Below are 22,907 nucleotides of genomic sequence, written 5' to 3' on the forward strand. Positions count from 1 at the left end.
ATATATATAGTTGTGGTTCCACCAAGGTCTTCCTCAAGACAGCAGCTACTTAGAAACAAAGTAACTATGTATATATATATGTATATATTAAACATAATAACATTCTTACAGTCATTAGGCAAAAAAAATGCAATAGCTGGAATTTTTCCATTCTTCATCCTTGGATCCTCCTGGAAAGATGAAGGAGATGCAGCTTTGTAAGCCCATATCTTCACAGCGGCTTCTGTAATGAAGAATATGGATATTACTTTGGTTAAAAACAGAACTGGTGCTAAAGACTAAGTGCAAAACTACTTGCTTTGAGACCAGAGCTAGCTTAGTGATTAACTTACTATTTTAAATATAGGCTAGGCCAGCTCCATTATTATTAATACAATCCATCTGCTAATAATTAATTTATAATATATTATACAATATACATAAAATATATGTTATTAAGAATAGAACTATTCCGCTGATGGTGATAAGATCAAAAAATAACAAAAAACCCCACCAGCTGCTAGAAACCACTTAAGTTTTGGCACAACTTACTCTGCATTGGTGCACTCTGCAACTAGATTTATTTTGAGCACTGAGTTGCAAGTACAGTCGCAGTGACAAGGAACATGCAGTGTCCAGTGTGTGCGACTCACCCAGGCAAAATATTCCTCCTTCCTCCCGTCTCCGTTGTAATATTCATCAGATGATGGAAGTGAGGGGTGGCACCGGGTCACCCGTCGTCCCCAAGCTTGTTGTCTGCGCAGGAGAGCTGTGTGCCCAATAAAAATGATATATTATTGACCAGCATCACAAGCAGAGCTATGCTACCACATTCTCATCACTGCCATGTTGTTTTATCTATTTATTTACTTTTGAAGAACAGTATCATCTGAGCCTGGAGAAATAAGGGGAAATTCAAGTCACCAGCTAATAGAGCTAGGAGTTGAATAAATTATTTCTACCTCATCTTTCTTCATAACTGCATGAGTTATGGTTCAGAGTAGAAGAGCTGATTGAAACTACTCCAGTGACCCAGATCTTATCCGTGTACTAATCTCTCCAGCTGCATTTCCAGTGTGTGCTGGTAGCTGCTCATTTAGCCTAGGCTCTCAGGCCGGTGTTCCCAGCATAATCCCGCCACACGTGGCTGCCTCTACTGGATAAATACAAACATAAAAATATCTTGAGACAAGGAAAGTCTCAAGAGGAGCAGCAAACACCTAAAACAAAACCTTTCTTTAGTCCTATCCACTTAAAACATGCAGTTAGACAGGAATACCTGAGGCAAGATGACAACGCGTTGATGACGAGCAAGGGTGATGCTGACCCTGAGGTTGTCCAGGGGCCAAGATGCACTTTGCTTCTTTCCTGAGCAGTCATTCACGTACAGTCCTGCTCCCGGCCGCTGAAGGATGCCCTAGAACTCAGCAATTGGTTTCATAAAACACATCAGCACGGCTGTTTATATTATTTTTCCCCCCTCCCCGTCATACAGTGGCCGTATCTATTTTCAAAGCAACTCCATGCACCTGCCCACACATCAGGCAAGACAAGTTAGGCTCCATTAGCAATAGATGAGGGTGAAAATTGAACGTTATTGCCATAAACACCACTCAGAGTCTAAAAAGCGCCTGAGTTATAGGCATCGTGTTGAACACATGCATTAAGCAGCGCGTTCCTTCCAAACACTTCAGCACACGCGCACGTGCCTCTAGGCACCTCAATAAATCCCCTAGTACAGCAGATAATATTTGCCATTAAAAATACCTGCCTTAGTCCTTGGGAATGCCAACAGAGAGGAAACAACCGTAAAATACCTTTTGGTTAAGCATTAACAGGTTGCAGATTGGCACCAAGCGGCGACGTCTCTTTCTGGCCAAGGTACTTCCAGGCGTAGATCATAGTCCCCACAAAGTCACGGACCACGAAGACTCACCTGGGAATGGCACATCCTCGTCCTCGGCAAGGCACAGGCGTCTTGACGCTCCGACGGACTCGCTGTCCTTCCGCTGGTCCTACCTAAAGGCATCTTGAGACATCATACTTGACACCAAGATGGTTTGTGAAAGTACTTTATTGGGGACCATGTACTCTGTACACTTCAAACCTTGTGCAAAAAACACCCCAAAACGCTCTACTTGCACCAGCGTGAGCGAGAGCTACCGGTGGGGCCGTTCACGGCCCGAGCTTTGCGGCGCAGAAAATTAAAGCCTCTCTCTCCAAAGAGCCTCCTGGGCACTTGCTACCATCAGATAAACGCAGGGAGTTTCTGGGAAGGGGACAAGTCCTTACACCGCAATGCTGGGCCGTCCGGGTCTCGATTTCCCCTTCTGATGCTCCGTTATCAAGTGTCGGTTTCGTGTAACGAGACAAATTCAAAATCTGATCCGTAGAGCTTGGAAATGACGGGAAGAAGTTTCCAGCGGAGCAGGGACTCACTTGTCGTCCGGGCCGCCCTCCGGCAGCAGGGCGCCGCGGGAGCCCTTCCCTTTGCGGATGCACAGGCCGCAGTCCAGCTCGACGTCGATGTCCCCAAATTTCAGCTGGCAGGATTCGTTGCAGCTGCAGGAGAGACGGGAATGTCATTGGGGTACCAGACTCATCCCGAGGCCACCCAGGAACCTCCCTGAAGATGTAGTGTCCGTTCAAGCCCCGAACCACCCCACGCTCTCTGTAGACACAGAGCTGGTTGCGTTGACCTACCACAGTCCGGACACCACGTTTCCCACAATAACGTTGAGTTTAGCTACTGCTCTTGCCCGTCGCGACTGGGAATGTTTGGGGATCTTCTCCCACCACGTACCAATGAGAGGCGACGGAGTTGACTGCCATGACGGCGAGGGCGCCGGCGTAGTGCCAGCAGAAGCACATGGTGAGGAACACGAAATTGCCACGGTCAGTCGGATCCCAGCCCGGGCCTCCCCACGGAGGGGACAGCACAAACCCCATCTGGGCACAGGAGGGAGAGACATCAGGCACAAGCACTCGGGCGCTTTATCGTAGCCACCTTGGCTTTTCCCCACCCATTTTCACCAATGAGTTGGCCGTTTTTTGTGGCCAGCTGTGGACCAGAGGCCAAATCAGCTCCAGTGACACCCAGACAACTCCATCCCTCTCCTGTGGCCCCATCCCAAGCCCTCGCGCACCGACCTGCCAGAACCAGGAGCCCTGCAGGAGGAAGGAGCTGGTCCTGAAGAGCTCCAGGACGAAGTGGTCTCGGATGAACACTTCCAGGAGCGCGCAGAGCGCTCCGGCAAAGATGCCTATGGCCAGCAGGCCACGGAGGTGACTATCCAGCGCAGCCTCGCTGTAGTCGTGGGAACAGAAGAGCAAACCTGTCAAGATTCACGTTGCGTTAGGAAGAGGATGCTCGGGGATTTTCCTTTTTTTTAATTTTATTTTTAATCTGAGCGTTGAGGCCTTGCCTCAACCACAAAACTGGAGCTGTTGTCCCAAATACTAACATAGGGGATCCTTCAAATGAAGGGCCAGAACTGCACGTTACCACCTCTCTAAAGTCTCCCAAAGACCCCGCGTTATCTGTGCGTTACCTTCGATGAGCAGAGCTATGGCCAGCGCGAGACGATCCAAGCCGAGAGGCAGCTTGAGGGGCGAATGCGAGACGACTTCCACGACGCCGGAGAGGAGGAAGAAGAGGTACATGGTGGTGTAGTGCCAGGGGGTCAGGTCTGTCCAGCTGTGCGTCTCGGGACTGTAGAGCAGCATGTGGGGACCAGGAGGAGCGAATTGCTCGGCCAGGATGCCTGGGCAAGGGGAGCAGAGAGGTCACGCGTTTCCTAAGGCTGGTGGGCAAAGGTTCCTCGAGAAGGCTGGAGAGCATCATCCAGAGGAAACGCAGCCAGTTCCCCCAATACTGAGCACGCGTCTGGGCTGTCCCAGACCTGAAACAGCCGCTTGCCACCACGAGCAGCCCCTGCAGCGATGGCAGCTGCAAAACTGTGTGTAGACGTCGGGCCCGAGGCTCTGCAGCCCTTACCTGTGAGAGCAAAGAAGGCTTTGACCGTCCCTTCGAGGACTTCCAGGCGCTGGGTGCCATAGCTGGCCGCATCGTCGGCGTTCGCTTTCCGCCTGAGGTACTTCAGAGGGTATTTCACAGACCACCAGAGACCAAAAATGAGGAAGAAGGTGCCCCGCAGGGCGTTGCCGATGAAGCTGGATGGCATCGGGCTCGCTTGCTGCTCGCTGCGCCTGAAAGGACAAATGGAGCCTGGAGACACTTATGTCCCTCGGTTGGGAGGTCTCTGCATGGGGGCCACATCCCGAGAGACCCCAGCAAGTACCAGCCCTGTCCCTGCTGCAGATGGGTGATGCCAGAGATGCAAGGCCTCCAAGGAGAAGCTTGGGTTCACGTACTCAGGATATTGCAATAAAAATAAGAACGATCCACAAGGACAGAAATTGACAACTCTAGCAGCATAGGGGGCTTTTGATGTTACCTTGTGAGGGTCTTCCCTTGGGCAAGGCTTTTCTCCGTGCCCTTTGCAGCCCTCTGCCTCTAAAGGAGGGCTCACACTCTCCCTGCAGCCCTTCTCCTTCCCCACAACTGTGATTTACGCAAAAAAAACCATTACTCATCGCCGGAAAAGCTGCCACCCCAAGCCCAGCCTACACCAGGAGTTCCTCGCATGGCAAATCACATCCTTGCCGTGTTTATAAATACCAAAGGAAATTGCCAAGCCCGGACTAACAACTCCAGCACGTTCTCCAAGTCCTCCCACACTAGAAAGTAATTAGATGCTGCAAAACTAGGGGAGGATGTGGCGTGGCAAGTGCCCCAGGTAAGAGAGAGCTCTGCAAGACTCTCCTGGTCAGGGACGGACGGCAGGGCTGGAATCGGATCACCGGGCTCGGGCTTTCCCGGCTCAGCCTGCCGGGACAAGAAGTGCGGCATCTGGATTTGGAGCCTGGCGTCACCCGTTGCCTCCCCGGGACGCGGGTGACCTGGGCGAGACCCGGGGCTGTTTACAGCAATTAAAAGATTCTTTTTGGGAGGGAAGTCTGTTCAACAGCCTTCCAAGGGGACAAGAAATGCCCTGTCCTGGGAGTTTGCTTGGGAATTGGTTACAGCTATTTTGGATGCTCACTTTAGCACGAGATGGTTCATTCCCCAAAAGAGTCTTTGCCGACTACAACCTGGATGCCTTGTCCAGGACAAACACCTCCATCCCTCAGGTATCCACATGCTAAAGCAACTCAAAATAAGCATTACTGAAGCACACACTTAACACGGCGTCGTTGTGCGGTCCGAAACCAGCTTTGACCCCTGTCCTCCAGGGACCTAACCGCAAGGACAACAGCCTGGAGCTGGAGGCAGGAGTTTAACCTGATCAAGATACATAACTGGAATGTTTGTGCTACACGCCTCATTGGAGAGGAGGAGCAGGAAGCAGGCCCGGGATATTGGGAATGAGAATCAGCACATTGCAGCCGCCGCGCGAGAAGCTGCCCTGAGCACCTCCTCTCACCTAAGCAGCCATCATCCCGATGCTCGTTGCACACCCTGCCTTCGTCCGGGTTATCAAGCACTCCAAAACCGCTGGCTCCCCTCCAGACTGTCCCTAGGGTCCCTTGTCCTGAGCATCTCTCCTCCAGGGCAACAGCTTCACCCTACCCTGCAGACCCGAGCGCTGCTTGGGTTGGTTATTTTGCACTGTGAGCAACCTGGCCTGTCAGGGGACTGGAAATGTCCCAGTCACAGGCTATTCCCTGAGCTGCCCTTTTCCCTCCCCGCTGCTTCCAGGCCACAACACTTAAGATTAATAGTCATAAGGCAACTGCCATCTCGCCTTACGGCCCATCGCACTGACTAGTCACAGCGCTCCCCGCGCTCCCAGTTCCGTCTTTCTGAGAGAGAGACGTTTCTGCTCCAGTTCCAGCATCTCCCCGAGCCTCAACTCTGTCCCTCATCCAGCAAAACACCGCAGACACCGATTTCCATCCAAATTGAATGTCCCTTCTCCAAGGCTAGGGCTAGATTTTCCCTGTGGAGTGCTTGGCTCACCATGACACAGGATGGAAAGGAGCTCAAGGACACACAGACATCCTACAAACACCCACGGACGCTTCAACGCATCCTAACCAGGCAGATAACCCTCGCGCACGTGATCCTCACCCAACGGCAGAGGTCCAAGCCCATCAGGAAACCCTTGGGCATCACGAAGCTCCAAAACTCGTCTTCGGCAGGGCCATTTCAACCCATTTTATCACAAATCAATGTTACAGAAAACCTCAGGCTCTCGGAGGCCGCTCCTCCTCATCAACCCTGCCTCTGGCCGTGCTCAAGAGGCCACATGGGGCCCACGCAGATGTTCACCAATGTATTCCTCTCTACGGGGAAAGAAAAGCAGAAGAGGGATTTACCTGTGGCCTCTCCCGCTCCCGACGCGAGCAGCAAGGAGCAGTTATGACTCGGAAGGGGCAGATAAAGGGAGAAGCGGCGCGGGGAGGTGTCTCGCGGACAGGATGTTTAGAGCCCAACAAACTTGAAGCCCTCTGAGTCAACCGCCTTTCACAACCAGGGCGCCTCATGCCTGCTATTAAAAAAAAAAAAAAAAGAGGCTCCCAGGGTTTGCCACAAAAAAATAAAATAAATTCAGGAAGAGCCACCAATCCGGTTCCCATGGCAACCACAGCTCTGCAGTTTTTAGGTTGTTTTTTTGGATAGTGGGGAGAAGAGCCAAGGAAACACATGGCCGTGGCACTGCCTGGCCTGGCTGGGATCTGCTGGAGGGTTTGAAGCCTCCGAGCTCGACCAGCACTTGCTCAACCAGCCTTTTGGGATGGCCTGGCCTTGGAAAAGGGGCTTGCGGGTAGGAGCTTCAGGGCCAGGGGCTCCCAAAGCAGAGCAGAGCCCTTGCGAGAGCAGAGGGGCTTCTAGTGTCACCCAAACCAAAGCTTCAGGACCCACACGGGGTCTACCTTACCCAGCAACGTAAGAACCTCACAGATAGCCCCCAAAGCAGCACAGCAAGGAAAACATTACCTGAAAAGTGCAGCACCAGCCCACGTCGCCTCCAGGAAGGGAGCCCCAACAAGCCCTTTGCAATTTGCTCTTCTGCAAGCACCATCCAAACGCGTGGTGCTGGCAAACGTCCCCTGCTTGTCCCCAGGGGCAAACCAAGAGAGTGTAGACTTTCGGGAAGCAGCAAGAGGGGAAGGTGGGGAAGAGGGGAGGCAATGAGGAGCAGCTGGGAAAGATCTGCTCCCAGCTGGAGCTGCTCCTCTCTGCTGAGTTAAAGGGCCGACAAGCAGAGAAGGTGGCTGGTGTTGAAGCAGTTGCCTTTCTGTTGCTAGAAAGTGAGAAAAGTTGTAGGTGTAAGAAATGGTGATAGAAATGTTGACTCTTTTAAACTATTCCTACAATAAAAAAATGGGGGGAAATTACAACCAAGCCTTGGGAAGTGTAGCCTAATGGTCGCATACCTGGAAGGCTGGTGGCAAAACCCCCCCAGGCACCGAGTAGGTCGATGCCACCGACTCCATGCTAAAGCCACCGGCGGCACGTAGGGATGCTGTTCCTTAGCTGCAAACTGCCACTGTGTGGGGTGATATGGTGGGACAACACCAGCACCCTCCTCAGGGCCCCCTGGCAAGCTTCCCTTCCGTGAAGCTTCATCATCACTCTTGATACTAATAAATAAATGCAATGATGTTCGTCTGTTTGCTGGGGGCGGCGGGAGGCCCCGGCTAATTACACGAGCCCCGTGGACGGGTGGCTGCCGGGGCTGTGCAGAGTATCATTACACCGTCATTACACGGATTGCTAACACGGGCGTTCATCAACAGGCTGCAGAGGAGGAGAAGCAGGTGGCATAAGCAGGGGCCGGGCTTGCTCCGCTTCCAACACTATTATTCCAGGCCCACATAAACGTGCCCGCAGACGAGGCCGGCGGCAGATGCTATCGGCAGGCACGAGCACGAAATGAGCGGTGCGCGGGTGCCAGAGCCTTTGATGAAGGGCTTGGCTTTGGAGCAGGAGGAAGAGGAGGGTGCCAGCGTGCTCAGGACTTTTGGGGCTCTCGATGGGGTTCTTCTGCAAGGAGAAGTGAGTCAGCCTCCCCGGGGGTGGTTATCACCTTCGGGACAAACACCGTCTCCTTCCTGCCTTAGATTTCTGATTCCAGGGGTGACGACAACATCGGGCTGGTGTCGCACGAGACAAACCCACACCGGCCCCGGGGCAGTAGCCAACACAACAAGGTCCTTCCAAGCTGGCTCATCTCATAAGCCAGCCATGGGCACGTACGGTGCTTGAAACCTGGGTCAGGACCACCACGTGGTGCTTGTGTCACACGTAACCGAGTGTCAACTCTGTCTTGGTGGGTCCATAGTACAGGAAATAAATATGAGGACGCCCCGTGGCTTCACCTGGCTGATATAACTCCCTTTCTAAGCAACTTGCAACCACCCCCTCCTTGCTTTATGCTTAAGCTGTTTTGCAAACGTCTTTTAGCTTAAGCAAAAGTCCTGAAATTGCCTCTCAAAGCCCCTTCCTCTCAAGCAGACCCTCACCAGCTGCGGCTCAGCTAGAAGGTGACCTTCTAGGGACAGAAATGCCCTCCAAAGGAGGCGACCAAATTAGCGAGCGCCGTAAAGGCAGCGCTAAGAAGTCTGCAGATCGAGGGAGGCAACGAGGCAGACGAGGAGCCACTCGGAGCTGTAGGTGCTGCCACCAACCTCTGGCAGAAGCAGCTTTGGACTCGTCTGGGCAGAAAGGAGGAGGGTGTTTGCAAGGTGACGGAAACCGCCGCCAGCCTCGAGCGCGTTCCTGACGCTCGGCACCAGCTTTCCCACAAGCTGCTGCCCTCGTGCGGCTATTCCATGGGAATGGTTCCTCTTATAGACTCTCGGGCTCTCCAGCTTTGCACTTGAATTGAAGGATATCAGCTCAACAGAGATTTTTATTTCACGTTTCTCGTCTCCTTTAGCTTTTAAGTAAACATAAATTATATTTTTAAAAAGCCCTTTAGTTCCAAGCTTTGGTATCAAATTTATGTTGCGCACGATCAGACTCGGGCGTTGCGAATTTGATGCAATCCAGTATTGGATGAACTTCCGTTCCTCATCCTTGGGAGTCTCCCTGGGTGCCGAGGTGCCGGAATATCAACCTCAGCCTGCGGGTTGCTCCGGCTTTGCTCCTGGCGAATCAAACCAGGGGCACTTTGAAAATCCAGCTGGGCCAGAGGGTGCCATCCAGCCCTATGGAAACCACGTGGGAACCCACAAAGTCCTCCTGGATTTCAGCACTGAATTTTGTCACTAAAAAACCACTGCAAACGGGGCTTGTCCCAGGCACGTGCTGGCACTGGAGCAAGACAGCCACCATGCACATGCCTCTGTGGTGGCACCTTCCCTGGTTGATCTAGATATCAATATTTACTTTGATTTCTTTTTTTTTTTCTCTTTTAGCAAGCTGATTCTTGAGCTATGTGGAAAAGGAGCCTTCACTCTTCGTCGGACGCGTTCAGGAAAGCCGCACGGGAGCTCGCGTCGCGCTTTGGCTGCCGGACTCCCAGCCCGATGTACAGGTCGCCGCCGATCCTGCTCCACCTCTGCACGCAGCTGCAACACAGCAAGAAGAAACCACAGCTAAACAAGCTCCATACCCACCACCAACTTGCTCAGGAAGGCAAAATGCGCTGGGTTTGAGACAGCAGGAGGGCGCAGAGGGAGAGGGACGAGTACAAGGGCTCTAAAACATTTGTTTTTTGCCTGCACGGCCTGTTCTCATGCATCAGCAGGCATCCTTGGAGGCTTTTAGGCTGTCAGAGCAGCTCTGAGGTGGGGTAACACCTCCATCCTCTTCCCAACCCCTTGCAAAAGCCATGTCAGGGGCTGTCCGTGCTTTATAAATCAGAGTTGCACCTCCAATATGGCCCTGACTTGCAAATCCTTGGAAGAAAGGGCAGAAAGCAGCATGTATTCCCAGTAACGCGCGCCGCAGCCATACCAGTACACGAGTGTGTAGTTCGCGGTGAGGAGGAACACAGCGCCTGCCCAGTGCCAGAAGAAGCACATGGTGAGGAACATGATGTTGTCGTGGTCTTGCTCGTCCCACATCGGGCCTCCCCACGGCTGGAACAGCACCACCCCGATCTGCATGGAAAAAATCATTTGTGTTCCAGGAATGGTTTTCTCTACCCACAGTTCGGGGTATCTCTAAATCATTATCTCTAATTATCTCTAAATAATTTCACTGCTTCTCCAGCTATCGCCAAGGTGCTCGATGGCCACATCTTTACTCAGCCATCGCACGGCGTGGTGTAGGTTACTTCTTCCCACTAAACCAGAGCTGTGCATTAGACATATTAAACAATTAATCCTTGGTTGTTAGATACCCCAGGATGTTGCTTGCTCACTGAGAGCGCTCTCCTGCCCTCCCCTCTTCCCCCAAGAAGCGACAAGCCAAGACAAACAACTACTTTATCCGCAGCAGTCATCAGAGATGACCTGCGACGAGTAAATTTTCATGCTGGGTTATGATCTATTTATGAAGTGAGCCTCGGCAAGACTATTTTTTAAAGAAAACAGATAGACACGTGAGGCACATCTTTGCCATTTCGCCTCTGCCCCGCAGGAGAAAGAAGGTTTCACTGACCTGCCAAAACCACGTTCCCTGGATGATGGTGAGGCCAGCTCTGAAGAGCTCCAGGATGATGTTGTCACGGAGGAAGACCTCCAGCAAGGTGCTGAAGGCACCTGAAAATACGGCGATGAGCAGCAGGGAGTGGATATGCTGATCCAGCATGGGCCGGTGAAGGACGTGGTAGTAGAAGAGAAATCCTGCCAAAATACGTAGCACACTTAGGAGACACAAGCCAGAGGGAACGTTTCAGGTGGTCTCCACGGTCTGGGTAGTTTCCTGCACAGCAGAAGTTGAGGAGATGAGCATGGATCCAAAGCCAAAAGCAGGATACCTATCAGGCCCTAGAGAAAGGATCTGCCAGGCATAAGAGCCTATCGATGCCTGCACTTCCCACCTTACTAGACATAGTTCTCAGTAATGCCTCGGATCCAAACGCAGCCAAAAATGCCCTAACTTCAGGGACATTCAGAGGAATAGCTCGACCTGGCAAATTTTGGTCCTTCTCTGCCTCCCCATCCCACATCCCCTGACGAATGCACGTGTCGCCTTCTACGGACCTTCAACAAACACAGCCAAGGAGAGCATGAGGCGATCCAGGCCCAGCGGCACCGCCTGGGAGAAATAGGTGAGGACGTCCACCATCCCCGAGAGGCCATAGAAGAGGTACATGGTGGTGTGCTGCCAGTTCATCAGCTTCACCCAGTCGCGCTTCTCGCCGCTGTAGAGGTAGAGGTGCGGGCCGTCGGGGACAAACTGCTCCGCCAGCATCCCTGCGTGGGCACACGATGGGGACTGGGTTACACACGCGGACGGGGGCTGCTTCTCGTTGTTCCTGGCAGCTTCTGAAGCTGAGAGCTGACGTTTCGGGGTTAACGATAGCTCAGCTCAGAGGTCTTGAGATTTGGGTCTTCTCACATCAAACTCTACTAGGGTCTACTCTACAAGGTCGTGAGACTTGGTCTTCTCACATCAAACTCTACCAGAAATCAGGTAAAAGGATCATCAGGGACACCCTCCTGTATACCTTCGTCTTTGCTGGAGTAGGGACACAGGACTATATTGTGGTTAGCGCTACAGGACGGGAGGACACCAGTGATAGGCCATGATAGGCTGGTGTAATCCTTACCTATTAAAGCAAAGCTGATTTTGACTCCCCCTTCAATGGCATCCGCACGCTGGAAAAGGTGATTTCCGTTCGTCTTCTTACTTGCTCGCTGGCTGAGATACCTCAGTGGGTATTTCACAGACCACCAGAGCCCAAAGAGGAGGAAGAAACTGCCCGGAAGCGCGTGACCCTTGAAGTTTGCCATCCTTGAGAACTTCTTGGATCTAAAAGGCAAAGGAAAAAACATGACATTAAATAGTCCATGCTTGGTATATGCCTGGGGAGGGGGTTGATTCCACCCAGGAATGGGATCCTGCTTTCCCTTCTCTTCAGCAAGTATAAGCAGCAACAGAGTGGAGGAAGGGTGGACCGTAGGAGCAGTAGAGGGAAGATAACATACAAGAAAAACAAGGTTTAGGGGTTAGAAAAAGAATTTGCTCAGCTCCTGCGGAAGGATCCGAGCGGATTGCTGTGTCCGGAGAATTTCCAAATTCCTGGAATGGTTTCAGCTGCCTGGGGGGAGAGCTGATGCATTTCGTTTAAAGCCTACCTACACCTTGCTCGGAAAAATGGCCTGGGGCCAAACGCTCTGCAAAAAACAACTTGCTCCCCAGGTCACCTCTTCCTCCCAGCCCTTCCGTCCTCTCCATGGCCCAACGCAGGGTCTGAGCACGGGGCTCATGCCCAGCAGCTCTGGGCTACCGAGCGCTCTCCTTGCCGTGCCCCACGCACGCAGAGTCACGCGGCCATGCCAGGGGACCCATTTCCCAAGGAGAATTAGCGCGATTAAAGTCCAGCCAGCTCCTGTTTGCCGTTTGTCGGTGCTGTTTAATTAGGTGGAGAAACGATTAGCCCCTTTGATACGGTCCTGAGCAATAGGTTCAGCGGCCTCCTTGGTGCGGACACAGCGATTCGGAGCTTTGCTGAAGGTCCCCCCGGCCATCAGTAGCACAAGGCAAACGGTGCTATTTCCTCCAGCATTTCCTGCCTCTTGTGTAGATGGAGGCCAGAAGATGTGGGTCACCTCGCCCTGAGGACATCTTGCTTTGCTCAAGTTAGGGCCCCTGTGTGTGGGCAATAAGCCCATTAGACACCAGATCAAACAAGGGTGCTGCTCGAGACACCAGGTCTACCTCGCGCGGGCCATGGAGATGGCTGCAAATCTGGTTTTTAGGTAAACAGCAAACCACCTTCCATATATAAACATATATATAATAGCCTAATGTTAGGATAACTTAAACAGAAAGCAGAATACCAGGGCAAGACAGCAACCTAGTAACCTCATCCCACATCAATGTTATAACACACCTGAGTCTTGACTCCTTTTTAATTGATGCCCTTTGCCCCGCACCATTGGGTTTATGACGATGCCATGTGCTACACTGGCTTAATGATTGACTGCTTCATCTGCTCTTATCGCCTCTGGAAGGGCCTCTTCCTCCTCGGTCGAGGAGGAAGCTCGGCATGGGGGCCGGAGCCAAAGGGGAGGGTTGTGAAGAACCAGGAGGTTTGGAAAACACAGGTGTTTAACCTAAAAACAACCAGCTCAAGGACGGTTGTGTCGCCAAGCTCCAAGGCTGAAGAGCCGCTCTCCATCCACACCAGGTTTGGGTTCCCTCACACTCCGCTGCTCCTGTTGCTTTGCTGTGGTGGCCACAGACGTCCTCTTGGTGGCCAAGTCCAGGGCCTCAGTGTTTTCCTTCGTATCACCAACCCTTCCGTGAAGGTTTTATCAGACCATTGATAACGGCCCTGTCAGGGCGATGGTCCCCGTTGGAAACTCCTGTCTAAAGTCCCTATGGGAAGAACTCACAGCACTTGCCCATGCCGTTCACTTTGCCCTTCGACCTGCACGGATCAGACATATCCAGGTGCGGCTTCCTTCTGGAATGGGCACAGCCAGGCCCCTTTTCCTATCCCTATATTCTCCGTGAAAGTGGCTGGCATCCTATTTGCCCACTGGCAATCCCGGCAGCCTTTCCAAGGGTTCCCAGAAACGTTAATGTCAACCTAGCGCCCCACAGTCTTATCCCGTTATATCTCTGCCTCCATCCACATCCTTGGGTGCAAGGGGGACATTGCACAACCGCGTTACCACCGACTCCCTCTGCAAAACCAGGAAAGCAACTTCTCCAAGCGGATCTGGGGGCTTTCACCCCAAAACGCCGTGCGGATTGGGACCGGGCAGGCTGCACTTGAGCACTTCCTGGGCAATTCCGCAGGAAAGGAAGAGTCTCCGACCAGGACCTCATCTAGCTGCTGCAGCTGGAAGAGGCACAGGCTGCAGGAAAGGGCTTTTGGGACCCCCCTGGGCACTCCGCTCCCCTCCTCCGGTTGGGTCCGGATTATCGGATTATTTCCCACTTCCTCCTTGGGCAGCGAGTCCCAACGCACTGCCAGGCTGCTGGATATGTTACCCCTGATGTCTCTGCACCACAGAGTGACCCGGGCAGCGCCAGGGGATCCCATTGCACCCCAGGGAAGGGCTAGAAAGGAGCCTCCCACCACAGGAGACCCTGGGTGGGAATTGGGATGCACAGGGGGGAGGCAGACGGGCTCCCTTCCCCTCCCGATTCGCCCCGCCGGCTCCAGGCGCTTTTCCCAGCCCTTTCCCGGCCCTTTCGCATCGCGAAGCCCCCGGGCGCTGTTACCTGCCGGGCGCTGGACGGCGGCACCGCACCTGCGCCCAGGTGCGCCCGGCTCCTCCCCTGCCTCCTCCCCGCGGGCGCCCGGCCTCCCTCTGCCCCCGCGGGGAACAAATTTAAAAAAAACGGCGCTGGAATTCGGTGCTTTTCCCCCAGACGTGGAAAACAACCGGCTCCTGTTTGTGAGCCGGTGCTTCCTCCGAAACCGGCGCCGCTCGCTCCGCGGGACGGAAAGGGACGGGCTGGGGATCGCGGAAGGAGGTGAGGGACGCGTGGGCCAGGCCACGTCCCGCGGCTGCAGGGAGCGAGGCGAAAAGAAAGGAGCGGGACCAAGGATTTCCAGGAGCAGCCTCCCCACGAGCAGATCCGAGGCCCCCAGCAAGGGCAAAGATAGGAAAAGGAACCCACAGTTAAATAAAAGTGCTCGGAAATTATGTGATTCAAACCATATCAGCCCCCCAAATATGCCAGCGTGAGCATCCTTGGGGGACCATCAGCATTGGGAAGGGCGGGCTTTTCCCTGAGAAGAAAATCCTACTAAAAAAATAGTGGAATAAGCAATGCTGGTGAGCACGGATACAGCAACAGGCAGCACACGGAGGATAAACAGGGATACGATGGGAGTTAATGGTTAAAGTAGCTGGCAGGGGAGCACCGAGCTGCTTGCAAAGGGGCTCAGCTCCACGGCAAATCCTAATGTCAAAGAAGCAAAAATCAAGGTGGCAAAAACACTCACAGCTGAGACGGAGCGAGAAATGCTGCCCCAATCCGTGTCCATCCCTGCATCGGAGCCGCCTCCGGGGAGCGGAGCAGCTCCAGCCCTGCCAGGCATAGGGGCAGCCACGGCGCAGCTGGGAGGGGGCACACAGGTGCCCCAGGTCTCAACATTAGTGGCATCCCATAATAGTGCAGGACCCCATGGCAATTCAGTCAATTTTGCCAATTATTGGGAAAATTGCAGCGCTTTTCAGCTAAATTGCAGCTTTTTCCCAGTCCCCCTTTGCCAGGCACATGGGAGCAGGTGCAAAGAGATGCGAGATACGGAATAAAATTTTTCCTGATTTTTTTCCCCCTCTCCTTCAAGCTGTGGCTGTGGAGCAAGGGCACATCTCCGTGGCGGAGCAGGGAATGTCAGGCCACAGAGCCCAGCGATGCCGTCGCCCTTCCCGCTTGTCCGGGGGCTGCGCGGAAAAGCAGCGGTGTCAGGGTCTGCAAAGGGAAAATAGAGAAAAAGAGAAGCAAATAAAGCAAAAGGAGGCTGCATTTCGCTAGAGAGCAGCAGCAGAAAAGACCACGGGAAAAAGCAGGCGTTGAGTAACTATATGCGAGGAGAGGCTGCAGCAAAAATGCGCGGGTGGGCTGAGGACTGAGAGCCCCCGCAACTCATCACATATGTGCCTCCAAGCGAGGCCCTCGGGGCAAGCGAGGCAGGAGGGCAAACCCCAGACGTGGCACCTTCCGAGGTCACGCAGGGTGGTGGCGGGTGACACTAGGTGGTGCTGAGGGCTTGCGGAAACGCGGCTTGGCGCATATAGGCATAGTCAGCCTATGCCTTTTAATAGCAATGCTCATTATTCCGTTTATTAATCACTTTTATTAACTCTTTCTATTAAAGGGTTTATTAAAGAGTTTAGCGTGAGGACAGCAGCTGTAGTCAGGATGCTCCCACTCGCACCCCATCCCGGCCAATCGGTACCCACGTTCAAAGCGGTTTCGGGAACCGGTCCCTGAAACACAGGGGACGTCGGGGGCTGCTAATGAGGCTGCAAATTAACCCCCCGGCTCCGCCGGCCGCTTCCCTCCCGGCCGCCGGGGCTCCGGTTACGTCCGCGAGCAGCGGCTCGAACAGTTGCGCAGTTGTCGCCGCCGCGCAGCCTCGGGGGGGCTATTTTGGGGCCGGCTTAGCCCCCAGGGCCGGCGGGGGCCCAGCTGTCCCCGGCCGGGGCGAGCGGCTGCTTCAAAGCGCCGGGCGGGATGGGATGCCGAGGGCTCCTTTCCGGAGCGTCTGCCGGCCTCGGCGAGACGGCGGAGGCAGCTGGCGGGGAGCTGGGCAGATGCATGGGAGGATGCACCCATGGATGCACGGATGCGTGGAGGTTTCATGACCAGCGTGTGCTCCGCTCCCTGTCCGGGGATGCAGAAGTGCCCACGGGCCCGCGAGGAGGCCGGGCAGCTTCAAACGGGGCTCCGGGGCCATTGAAGTCGGCGGCCTTTGAGACGGGCCAGCGCGGCCAAGAATAAGTGAGCAAATATCTCCTCGACAGCTGTGGGCGACGGGCGATTTCCAGGGGATTAGGGGCGAGCTGTGAAAGGGAGCTCCCACGGGAAGCCTAAAAGCCTCCCCTTGAATTTGGCCGCCCGGGAACACATGTCGGAGCCTTGGGCTTGCTTCTCGAGCGACTCCTCTTTCATCCCAAACGACCCTATAAACCAGAAAAATTCAAGTAGCACAAAGTGGGCTGCACGGGACAGCGATGAGTTACTCAGTGGTAGCCTGAGCTCATGAGTCTCTTTCCCCCAGCATGAAACTCTCCTAAAACCAAGACCTTGGCCAACGTCCTTGGCCACCCTGGGCTCCTCTTGCTCCAACGGGGACGAGAGGGCAGAGCTGGTGGAAACCAAGTCCCCTCCCACCCTCGGCACCACCTCATGCTCGGATTTGGATCGGGAGAGAGACAGAGTTAACGATCTAATCACTATTTTTAGAAAGCCAGTCCTCTGCTGAGCATGTATTTGGCAATCCCTCCAGCTGCATCACCAGCAGCGAGAGACCTTTCGGGATGGGTTTTGCTTAATTCCAGTCACTCATCAGGAAAAGAAACTTTTAAGCCCTTCCCTTGCTGGTACAAAATTATCTTTTACTGCCTTTTCATCAGAGCATTAGCCAGGTTAGTTTTAAATTCATCAGACTGGCAGATCCTTGTGAAATCATGTGATTTTTCTAACTCTTTTTATTGTAGAATGAAAAATAAATGTGACAGTTCCTGGAGGAGAGAGTCCCTGGGGGTTATTAAGAGCACTGGCAGCCTTTGGCTTAGGGACTTCATAAACTGCTGAAAGCTGCAAAATTTCCTAGGAAAAAAAATCCTCTCAAGGATCCTCAGCTCAAAATAGCCCTTTTCTTGCTCTCCTGCCCCAGAGTTTGGCGAACCTGTGGTTTCTGCTCCCGTTTAGGAAGGGTGAGACTGGATGGGGCTGATTGCTGCTGGGCCCAGGAGCAAAGGATACTCCAATCCGTGGCATCCGAGATCAGTGTCAACTTCTGGATTTGTGGAGGGGAGCAATTACTAGGGAAAACCGAGATAGGGCAGACTTCAATACATGAGCTACAGTTCAAGGGGAAAAAAACGGAAAGAAAACTCCACTTTTAAATTACGGGCTGACAGGAGCTTAACAAAAGCAGTTTTATTTGTGGGTTTCTGTGTTTTTTTTAATCTCTCTCTTTTTTTAAAAAAAAAATACCATTCAATCATTCCACTCGCTGGAGAGACCTTAAGTTGAATCTCAGCCCTAGAAAATGCATTACTTACTGCCGAATTGATGTCACTGCCAAAGAATTTTCTCTCGGCTTAAGCTGTCTGCTGCAACACGCCAGTGGCACGTTTGAGACATTTCCGTATTTGCGGAGCGAAATTCCTTGTGCTGGTTCTTCGCTCTACCCCTTGCCCCCTTGTTTTTGCCTTGTTCCTTTCCAAAGGCTGAGCAGGGAGAGTTGGGTGCACAGAGGTTGACTGCAGATTTCCGCAGCCAACGGGAAACTAGAGATTTCCGGAGTCAACAGGAAACCTTCGCTCATCCCACTTGGACTTGGCCCACCGAGACATGGACATTCACCATGAGGTGAGGGACTTCCAGGAGGTGATGGAGCAAGAATCCCATCCAGACCCATGTGCAGCACCATGTCCTTCAAATGAAAGGTCACTCCAAGATTCAGCTTGCACTAGCGCCAAAGCCAACCCCACCAGGAAGAAACAGGGGCCCAGGACAACTCATATTTTATTAGCTGCTGTCCCGGAGAGGATTCACCTCAAAACGCTTGAAATCACCAAGACCCAGTGGCCACAGTTATGTAATTCGCCCTGTTTTTCCTGTCCTGGAGGCAAACAAGCTCTGGAGGGTAATCAAAGCGGCCCAAAGTGGACACCATCCTGTTGGTGCTGGAGGAGATGTCTGGAGAGCTGACGGCCTAATAACGAGTCAGGTGCTTTTCTCCACCCCCAGCAATTTCCCCTTCCAACCTGAGGCCCTTTGGGAAAAGAGCTGAGATGTGCTAAAACCACTGTTATTCTGGGATTATCCTCATGTGTGTCCAGCCTGATGGGAGACAGGGAGGTCACGTTGAATTCTGTTTGATTTTCATAACTCCCACCTGAGCTATTCCTGCTTGGCCCAAGACCCCCAGATCTGTCTGCACGCGGATCATTTTTTCAAATCTCCCTGTCCCCAAAGACTTGTCCTCTATGGCCATGGAACGGGCTGGGTATGGTGGTGCCCTCATCAAGTGTGCGTTCAGGAACGTTCAGTACGAAATCAGTAGGACTTAGGATCCCAGTGGCTTGTCTGTAGCTGGTGTCTGGTGCTAAGCACACATTTTAAGTATTCCCAGATATACCAGATGGGCTGGAGCTTTTCCATAGTGCTGTGGATTCATTTTATGAAATCCCTGCCCAAAGCCAGACCAGGAAGTCCGTGCAGCCAAGGGGCTCCCATCTCCTGCAGGAAGGCTCCTTGATGTACGCCCATGGCTTTTGAGACATGTCTTCCCAACTTTTAAGGAGCATGAATGCAGTTAGCCAGCATTTTTTGCCAACCCTTTCACTCCCATCTTATTTCACAACCCCGCTGCCTCCCTCCTATCATCCTCCCTCCCTGCACGTACAATTGCTGATGTCTTCCCAACCAGATGCACACCTGCAGGAAAAGTTGGCATCTTCTCTTTCCAAGCTGTCACAGAGTCAAATAGTTTATGAGGCTATTGATGACAGATAAATTAATTGCAGAAAATATGAATGACTTAATATTTTGTGTGCTAATATCTCCCCCCCTTCTCTTTTTACATCCACGTCACAGTATATCTCAGGCTATTTGGGTTGCGTTCAGATTCCCATGTCTTGCCGCCCACTTAAGGTGGTGGAAGATGCCCTGTGGCTTGTGAGCTCCTGGATTTGATGTTTTAAGCATGCAACATTGCTCTTATGGAAAGGCACTTAATGCACTAGTACAGGATGGATGTGACAGGGGTCATGGAAGGGACAAGGGAAGTGGCTTGTGGCCAAACCATGCACAGATCCCACTGCAGTCATTGGCATCCAGATTCATCCCACCTCAGGTAACCACCGGCTTTTCAGCCCATCCCGGTCATCTTTGGGAAGAGGCACCTCTCTTTAGCGACCAAAGAGGGAAAAGGGGCTCTTAGCAAAGGTACTGCACTTGTTGAAGGCACCCTGGGAAGATCACGGGTTTCTGCAGGGACCTGTGAAGGTCTCCTATGGCAGATGACATGAGCCCACAATCGGCTCTGCTCCAGCCGCAGAGTCAGGAGAATTCACTTGGTTTTGTTTCAGCCCCCATGGCTGGGCAAGGTGGTGCTTGCAGGCTGATAATGAGCCCAAATTACATGTGTAGATGACCTGGATGTGAATGTTGTAAGCCCGGGCTGAATCTGGCCACAAGTGATTACTTCGATATTTATGCACGTATCGATGACTAACCCACCCCTAGTCAGATAACTATCTATAGCCAATGCATTAGATCATCGCCTGATATTGATCCAACAAGTTTTAATTATCTACTTAGATTTAAAACAATTTCAGCCTGCGGATTGAGGACAATCATCTCTCTGTTTTATGCAACACAATATGCAGCAGGATTGATTGGCTATCAAGAAAACATGACATCTGAGCAGAGGCTGAATAAGACAGGGTTGCTAGTGGAGAAGAGGGGAGTTGGAGAGGGAGACGTGATCACAGCCATGCAAGATAGGAGAGACAGTGAAATGCTTCTCTCCCTGTTTGCTCTCTATAAGGTGAGTAATGAACAACCTGGAAGGGGAGCAAGGAGGTCCAGGCTGACCTTTAAGAGATGCCAAGGTAATGGAAAAACAGAAATGATGGCTTAAGAAAATAGAGAATGTGCAATCAGTATTGAGACTGAAGTAGATATTTATAGTTAGACATGCTCGAAACCAGTCTGCAGATCTCGTGCCGCTAAAAACAAGGGCAGATGCTACAAGCTACGTTCTTCCACTCAGTCTCTAAAGCAGGATAGCTCGGTAGGAGTGAAAGCCACGACTGAGATCTAAGCAATCCCAGGTCTACTGACCTTGCCTCTGCTCCCGAATTATTACTTGACTTTACAAGCAAGGAAATGGCCTAAAGAATCACCGCAGAGCACGATGTTTTGTCTGCAAGCTGCGTCCCTCATTAGTGCTGAATGAGGTCAGCTTGACATCTTTGCAGCACCCGTTCCAGGCTGAATCTTTTATTCAGCAAGAAGGTGAGATTGCTGCTCAAAATTGCTCCCACGTAGCAAGGCGAGATCGCAGCATCGGTGGTGCCACCTCAAAGCAAACTCAAGTGCCCGGGATATGGACCGCAGTCTGGGCTATGATGTGAAACAGATTTTTGCTCGGGTTGGGAATGCACCGTGAATCCCACACCTCATGCTCCAACGGTTGGATGCAACGATTGATAACCAGGCCCTTGCTTTTCCCAGGGAGCAACTATTTAAATGAGAAGGAGGAGACGCCTCCCCACCCGCTCTTTAGTGTGCAGGACGTCAACAGAAAACAAGTCACAAGTGGCCAAGGTCACATTACAGGCCAAGCAACCACGCACAGGGCCTGCTTGCAGGACAAGAGCTTGTTTTGGTAGAAACTACTGATTTTGAGAGGAGTTCGGTTTGCCCTGGGCTGATCTGGAGGCGAATCTTAGTTCCTACCCCTAGAACAGTTCCACCTTAATGCAAAATAAACAGAGAAAGAAAAGCTTTGAAATGAGAGGAGAAGCAAGCCAATGGCAGAGAATCCAGAGAACTCTGCTGGAGAAGACACCCTCTCTATAAAAAGTGACTTTTGACAATTGCTGGAGAAGATCCAGAGTGTATTTTGGGAGAGAGGAAAAAAAAAAAATTAATCTATGACCTAATGTTTCTGGAGCCTAGCCACTAACCTGGGTGCCCTGTGGCTGTTTAATTTTTTTATCTGCCTTTCCAAAATGCATTTCACAATCTGGATTTTGGTGTGTGAGGCGGAAAGAGAGAGGCTGCGCACCTCCCTTTCAAGGGCTCTCCCTAGTCTCCTCCTTGAATGGCTCTTATTCAGGCAAAAAGGAGATAACACCCCTAAAGCCAATTCATCACCCGCTGTGACAACCTGAAGACCTCATTAGAATGGAGCCATGGAGAACGGCAATAATTACATTGCAAGGTAATTAGACGGGTGCTCTAGTGTTACTCCTCCTGCTATTGCTGCTATTGTAAAACAGGCGTAAGAGGAGAAATTTCCAAAAGCAAAGCATGAGTAATGAGTAAATGCAGTTATTTCTACTGGCATATGCTGCTTCTGCTACACCTTAGTATATAAATATGTGCGTGACAGCTCTATGAAGTCTGCATCTCAGTGAAATTTCCTCGACCTGTTGTCTCATGGGGAATGATGCGATGACCTGTCAACTCCTACCGGGAAATGCTGCCCTATCTGTGCATTAAAAGAGCACAGGTTTGTGACCCCAGTCTCCCAGAGACACAAAAAGAGGTAGAATTAGCAGCAAAAATGCGAGTGTTAAGAAACTCGTAGATAACAATTAAGAAAATTGTAACTAACTGTGGTGTGTGGAGCTGGGGTAGACCTGATCTCCTTCTCGTAGACATCTGCAAGAGCTTGGTCTGGACATGTGCAGAGCAAATTTGGAGCATGAATCTTTACCTTCTAACCTTGCAGCCTCTCCTGTCACACCCCTGCAGCTCAGACTCGAGCTCTGCCATGTGAGCCCACATTTTCCATTAGCTTTTACAGCCTGTAGGGTTGTTTGTACAAGATTGGCCGGTAGGGATGTTAGCAGATTGCAAATCAAAGGAATTTGCTCCAGAAAAGTGCAATGGCAACGATGGCTCCCATCGAAGACTTCGTCAGATGTAATTAAAAAAAGCTTCATATTAGAAAAATGCTTGTGCTTGCTATCTCCCCTAGGCTGAACTGGCTCCCGATTCCACCTCAATTAACTCTTTCAGGCACCCTGAAATCTTGGCTTTGCAGCCTTTTAAGGACAGTGACCCCAGGGAAGCAACAGCAGCAATGGCCAGTTGAGATGATGCTGGTGACAACGTGTAGGAGACACCAGAGCCAAAAGCACACAGAAGTGGGCCAGGATGTCAACCAGTGGAGTCCAACAACTGCCTTTTTTAGCACAGGGGCAGTTATAACTTCCCTGTGCAATTCCACCTCTTTCCCCAGGCACTGGGGGCAGTAGCTCCCTGCTCCAGCAGTTCACCCTCCACGTGTCCTGCCACAGCAGGTGAGCAGCCCATTGCAGCAGTGTCACCAACTCACTCCATGGTCCACAGCAAACCCCAT

The 22,907-nt window shown here is 52.1% G+C and overlaps 2 protein-coding genes across 2 annotated transcripts; both read right to left on the minus strand.

Annotated features, from left to right (window-relative positions):
* Positions 1-2,371: 2,371 nt before the first annotated feature.
* Positions 2,372-6,529, minus strand: LOC104567566 (transmembrane protein 45B). Its single transcript, XM_010214400.2, has 6 exons — positions 6,361-6,529; positions 3,977-4,188; positions 3,531-3,743; positions 3,130-3,314; positions 2,783-2,928; positions 2,372-2,541 (listed from the first exon to the last, which is right to left on the minus strand). The coding sequence occupies exons 2-6, from the start codon at positions 4,161-4,163 to the stop codon at positions 2,415-2,417; spliced, it is 858 nt and encodes a 285-aa protein (XP_010212702.2). The 5' UTR covers positions 4,164-4,188; positions 6,361-6,529; the 3' UTR covers positions 2,372-2,414.
* Positions 6,530-9,389: 2,860 nt separating this feature from the next.
* LOC104567568 (transmembrane protein 45B) lies at positions 9,390-11,895 on the minus strand. Its single transcript, XM_010214402.2, has 5 exons — positions 11,712-11,895; positions 11,143-11,355; positions 10,598-10,782; positions 9,950-10,095; positions 9,390-9,561 (listed from the first exon to the last, which is right to left on the minus strand). Exons 1-5 carry the CDS (start codon positions 11,893-11,895, stop codon positions 9,444-9,446), a joined length of 846 nt encoding a protein of 281 aa, XP_010212704.2. The 3' UTR covers positions 9,390-9,443.
* Between the last annotated feature and the right edge of the window lie 11,012 nt (positions 11,896-22,907).

The sequence above is a fragment of the Tinamus guttatus genome, unplaced genomic scaffold (assembly GCF_059628265.1).
Source record: "Tinamus guttatus ecotype Peru unplaced genomic scaffold, ASM5962826v1 Tinamus_guttatus_pri_ptg000143l, whole genome shotgun sequence".
In the NCBI taxonomy this organism is placed as follows: Eukaryota; Metazoa; Chordata; class Aves; order Tinamiformes; family Tinamidae; genus Tinamus; species Tinamus guttatus.